The sequence below is a fragment of the Colius striatus genome, chromosome 5, assembly GCF_028858725.1.
Source record: "Colius striatus isolate bColStr4 chromosome 5, bColStr4.1.hap1, whole genome shotgun sequence".
Classification (NCBI taxonomy): domain Eukaryota; kingdom Metazoa; phylum Chordata; class Aves; order Coliiformes; family Coliidae; genus Colius; species Colius striatus.
The window spans coordinates 47052382-47057530 of record NC_084763.1 but is presented as its reverse complement, the minus strand read 5'-3'; the positions used below and the strand labels follow the sequence as shown (position 1 = coordinate 47057530).

The 5149-nt window shown below is 39.3% G+C and overlaps 1 protein-coding gene across 1 annotated transcript; it reads left to right on the top strand.

Annotated features, from left to right (window-relative positions):
* The first annotated feature begins 219 nt into the window (after nt 1-219).
* GJD4 (gap junction protein delta 4) lies at nt 220-4870 on the top strand. Its single transcript, XM_061997338.1, has 2 exons — nt 220-283; nt 3690-4870. The coding sequence occupies exons 1-2, from the start codon at nt 220-222 to the stop codon at nt 4868-4870; spliced, it is 1245 nt and encodes a 414-aa protein (XP_061853322.1).
* Nucleotides 4871-5149: the final 279 nt, after the last annotated feature.

Genomic DNA, 5149 nt, shown 5'->3' with positions numbered 1-5149 from the left:
GTAACAGTCCTGTTCAAATCATCCAAATAATCCTTCATCAACACATTGTTGTGGCTGGCTTTCTCATTTCCATCCTTGACCCTTACAAAAAAAATGTATTCTTTCTTTTCTTTTCTTTTCTTTTCTTTTTTTTTCTGTTTTCTTTCTTCCCTGTCTAGGTCTAATCTTTGCAAATTGTTAGGACATCAGGAGCTGGAAGTGTTGTGAGCCTGTCCAAACATGGAGCACTGGGACTCACTGGGATTTTTGATTGTCACACTCAACTATAATGTGACTATTGTAGGTAAGTACTTTCAAATATCTCCCTTTTTTTCTTTTGCTGCTCCATATCCTGGAGTTACCCAAGTGCCCTACTGATAATCAGCTTACATGTCTAGCTATACCTCTGTGATTCTTATGATGCTGTTGTTTAGATATGTGATATGAGTGGTTAATGTACTTCTTTTCTTGTTGAACAGATTCCTATTACCTCTCTAACAGATATTTTCTGACCTTTATGTAACATATTGTGGCAAGGTTTTCAAATTTGTCTCTACTTGGTGCCTGGGCTTCCAGTAAGCTCTAATGGCTGTTGTAGGGAACTTAGTGAAACACACAGAAGTTATTTGTACCACATAAAGTGAATGGTAGAATGAAGGCAATAACTTTAGTGATGAATGAAAAAAATTAAAGAAAGGAAAAACCAAAAGCCTCTCTTTTACAGGAGGAAGTTAGTGGTTTATTACCTTTGTGGTTAATTAATATTGCTTTTCATTCTTTCTTTTTATAAATGAACAAGTGTTCATGTGCCTTTAAAAAAAAGACCAAACCCAAACCAAAATACAGTTGTTTTTCCATCAGCTAACAGTTTCCTGAGTGCTCCTTTTTTTGGTTGTTATTTAAATCAGCCACTGTTTCTTTCTCACGAGCTACTTTGAGCAAAGTGTGAGCCAGAAAAAAACTTTCAAGGGCTTTTGAAAGACCCTTCACCTCCAAATGTGGACAATTGCTGCAGTTTGTGGTGGACATTGCAGGGACCATCCAACTAAACTGCAGTGGACTGGTAAAGGGGTTTGTTCTCTTATGTTAAATCGAGATCAAGTCACTAGGGAAGGTGATATATGGAGAGGTTATCTCTAAAGCATATGTCATACTAAACTGCTTCCTATGGAGCCATTGATTTTTCTTAAGCAGCACTCCCTATTGTACATGTACTAATTAAAAATTGATAGTCAGAGAGCATGTACTATTTTGAGTTTAATTAACTAATGTGCTTCAAACACTTTGAAGCCCTCACAGTGAAAAAAAAATTACCTAAGGATGAAACATTGCCAGCTGAAGAATGGCTGACTCTCTGCAGCTGGTGGATTCTGTTGACTCACTCTATATCAAAAAGAGAGTAACGACACAGCTTGTGACCAAAATGCAGGAAGCTGAGGACACAGCAAAACCACTGCTAAAGTTCAGGTGATTGAAGATAAAATGGAAAGCCACCAATTTATTTGTGGTTAGATGATATATTACTTTAACAGGAGCAGATTTCTCTCATATAACTCATATATCTTTAACTGTTTTTCTACCTGAAACTTTTCCACTTCAGAGTGCAGTTTTACTGTTCCAGTCCATAATAAGCCCATGTGCCATAAATGGGTTTGTGTGAGGCATTCAAACTGCATAGTCAGTACAGTAATAGTGTTGCAGAAATATTTGGCTATTTAAAATTCACACCAACTACAGGGAAATAGCTTTATGGGAAATGAACAGCAATAATGTTGTTCCAGACAATGCCAGTAAATAATTGTGTATTTAATAGACAAAATGCTTTGGGATCTGGATTTTTCAAAAGCCTTTAGAATGTGCATCGCTGCTGTTTCACAGACAGCCTTTAAAACCTTGTGTGCGTGTGAGATGTGCAATCACTATTCATAATTTGAGGTTTGCAGTACATTTCTCAGGCCTCAACTCCATATAATATGCATCTCTTTAGTCACTGAGTCTTGATGTTTGTCTGTCTGTGGTTACAACTTGTCTCTTAACCACTCCTTAAAACAGAGGATTTTTTTTTCTATTTTCTTGCCATGTTATAAAAATATGTGAAATTAAAGCAGAGGATTATTAAATTACTTTTTCAAAATCTTATAGGGAACTAGTGGCAGGACTAGAAAGGAAACTTGAGAAAATCAAATGCTAAAGTTAACTTCAGATGTTGAATTTTCAAAGTGTTTGTACAGAATATATTTTTAATTTTTGATAATTTAGCAGTATATCTTTAGGCATTACTATCCTGCCCAGGAAAAGCTTCCCCTTCCCCTTCCCCTTCCCCTTCCCCTTCCCCTTCCCCTTCCCCTTCCCCTTCCCCTTCCCCTTCCCTTCCCTTCCCTTCCCTCCCCTCCCCTCCCCTTCCCCCTTCCCTTCTCTTCTTGTTAAATAACTTTATCAGCAATACAGTGGTGTGTGTAACTTTACAAAAAACTTCTTAATAAAAACCTACCCCATCCAAAAGTCCTGCAAGAAAATATAGAATCATTTAGGCTGGAAAAGACCTTTAAGGTCATTGAGTCTAGCACTGCCAGTCCACCACTAAATCATGTCCCTCAGTGACACATCAGTATGTCTTTTCAATACCTCAATACCTTAACCACATCTCTGGGCAGCCTGTGCCAGTGCTTGACAACCCTTTTGGTGAAAAAAAAAATCTTAATATCTACTCTAAATCTTCCCTGGTGCAATTTGATCATAAATAATACATTCTCATTCAAAAGATATAATATGTAGGGTACCAATGCCTGATCTTTCACTGCTGTCGGTGTAACAGAATAAGGAATAAGAAGAATATCTAATCTTTCCCACTGAAGTGGATGAGACCAAGCCCTGCCTAAAGCAACCATATATAAGAATTCAGGGAAAGAAGGAGTAAACAATGTATGAAAATGTCAAACTTGTAAAGCTTTACTTGGTGTTGATACCAAGACAGAAGGGACTTTTTGGTCTGAATGGAGAGAGAGAAGCTGAGTATCAGAGTGACCAAAAGTTTGAAGACCTGATCATGATGGGGTAACCAAAAAGCAGCAGGCAGAAATGCCTGGGATACACATGTGCACACACAGATGTACATCTGTAGGACATTTTACTTATACTTGCTAACAGCACCTGTTCACTAGCTCAATACTAATACCAGTTTAGCTACAACAGAGAGGTTTTACTGGCTGTACTAAACGTTATGTACAATTTTATGGCTAAGACTAAGAATAAATATTATGTCATGGAACAAACTTTAGTATCTAGAAGAGTTTCATAAAGTGTTATCTGATCCATATTACTGAAATAGGACAAAATTCAGGTGCAGAGGTACAAACCTGACAGCAAGAAAGAACCGTAAATGAAATGGGATTAACAACTCAGTCTTTGTAGCAGATTTGGACATGTTCAGAGTGTTTTCTGTAGGCTGAAGTTTCAGTTGGTATGGCTTGTTGTGCATCAAACTCCTACACTGTTAAATCTAGGTGAAGGTTATGGAATGTGCCAGCTGACACATTTTCATGTGAGTTTCAGTCCCAGTCAAAACAAAGCCAAAGAGCAGCTTTTGAGAGGGGAGACTGATTATAGAGGCTACTTCTTCAAATGTGTTGTGTATAGAGAGAACATCTCTACCTATCTTTCTTTCTATCTCAGTGCTCTGAATCTTTTTCTCACCTTTTCTTTTCTTCTAGGAAAGATCTGGCTCATGCTGATAATTCTGCTGCGAATGGCAGTGGTGGTGTTAGCAGGCTATCCTCTCTACCAAGATGAGCAGGAGCGCTTCGTCTGCAACACTCTACAACCAGGATGCTCCAACGTTTGCTATGACTTGTTCTCTCCTGTATCTCACTTTCGATTCTGGCTCATTCAGACTGTGTCCATCCTGCTACCTTATGCTGCCTTCAACATTTATGTTTTGCACAAGGTAGCTATGCACATTGTAAGAGTGCACTGTTTGGTGCATGGATGCAAAGGGAATAAGGGTTTGTCAAGTCCCAAAGACTTGAAGGAGCTCTGTAGAAGTGCTGTTGCCAATAGATTAGATTGTGGTGCAGACAGCCTAAGTGTCCTGAATTTTTCTGGAGCCTATACTGTTCATCTTTTTTTTAGGACACTGCTTGAAGCTGCCTTTGCAGTTGTGCAATATTTCCTCTTTGGTTTTGTTGTTCCTGAGCGCTTTTCCTGCTACCATTCACCTTGTACAAGTGTGGTTGACTGTTATATCTCCCGGCCCACTGAGAAGTCCATCATGACGATTTTCATCTGGGGGGTCAGCAGCCTATCATTTCTGCTTAGCCTTGCTGATCTCGTCTGTGCTCTCCGGAGAATGACAGCAAGAAACCAAAAGAAAAAGGTGCTTGTGAGCCTCCATGAAGAGAATGAGTGTGTTTTAAATTCTCCCTCAGGACAGCATTGTTCTCCACCTCAGAATCAGGACTGTCCAGTATCAAATAGCAGCCAGACCAGTGATGGCTCCTGCTCACTTCTTTCTGAAGAGGAAGAAGAGGCTGTTCTTCATCCTGAAGCGATCTCTCAGCAAAATGAGAGCACTAACCTTAACAGCAACAGCAATAAGCCCTGTATATCAGGAGACTTTGCTGTTAATCAAGATAGCACTGAAGAACCCTTGTGTACCAGTGACCACCAAGGAATCATGTGCAGGCAGCTGAGACCCAGGCTTCAGCAGGACTTCATTAAAGATACTGCCCTCCCTTTGAGACCTCAGGTCACATCTGACCTTGGAGTTCCTTCCTCTGTAGTTCAGAGCAAGCTTTTAGAATATTACCCTTCAGCTGAGATAAAAAACCCTGATGCACAATCAAATTATAGCAGTACTAGTTGCTTGAGGTCAAAAAAGTCAGAATGGGTATAGAGCCCTGAATGAATGCTACCCTGTGACCCTAGTAGAACATATCATCGCTCCACTTAGAAGGTTTCAAGTAGTTTCAACTGGAAAAAAAAAACCCTACTGTTTCCCCATCAAAGAGGAAACAAAACCTTGGATAAGGATTTGAAGGATATTCCATTAAGAGAACTGTTCTTTAGAAAATGCAATATTTTAATGTTTTTCAGAGTGAAAGGTATGGGCTGTTACTGATGTGACTGATCTGGTTTTCCAAGAGTACGTGTGAACACTTGTTTACTCTAACCT

What these genes read in the sequence shown, in the direction of transcription:
- GJD4 (XM_061997338.1), top strand. Translation starts at nt 220, where the DNA reads ATGGAGCACTGGGACTCACTGGGATTTTTGATTGTCACACTCAACTAT. An exon ending in CTATAATGTGACTATTGTAG is followed by an intron (nt 284 to 3,689) that starts GTAAGTACTTTC and finishes CTTTTCTTCTAG; the next exon opens with GAAAGATCTGGCTCATGCTG.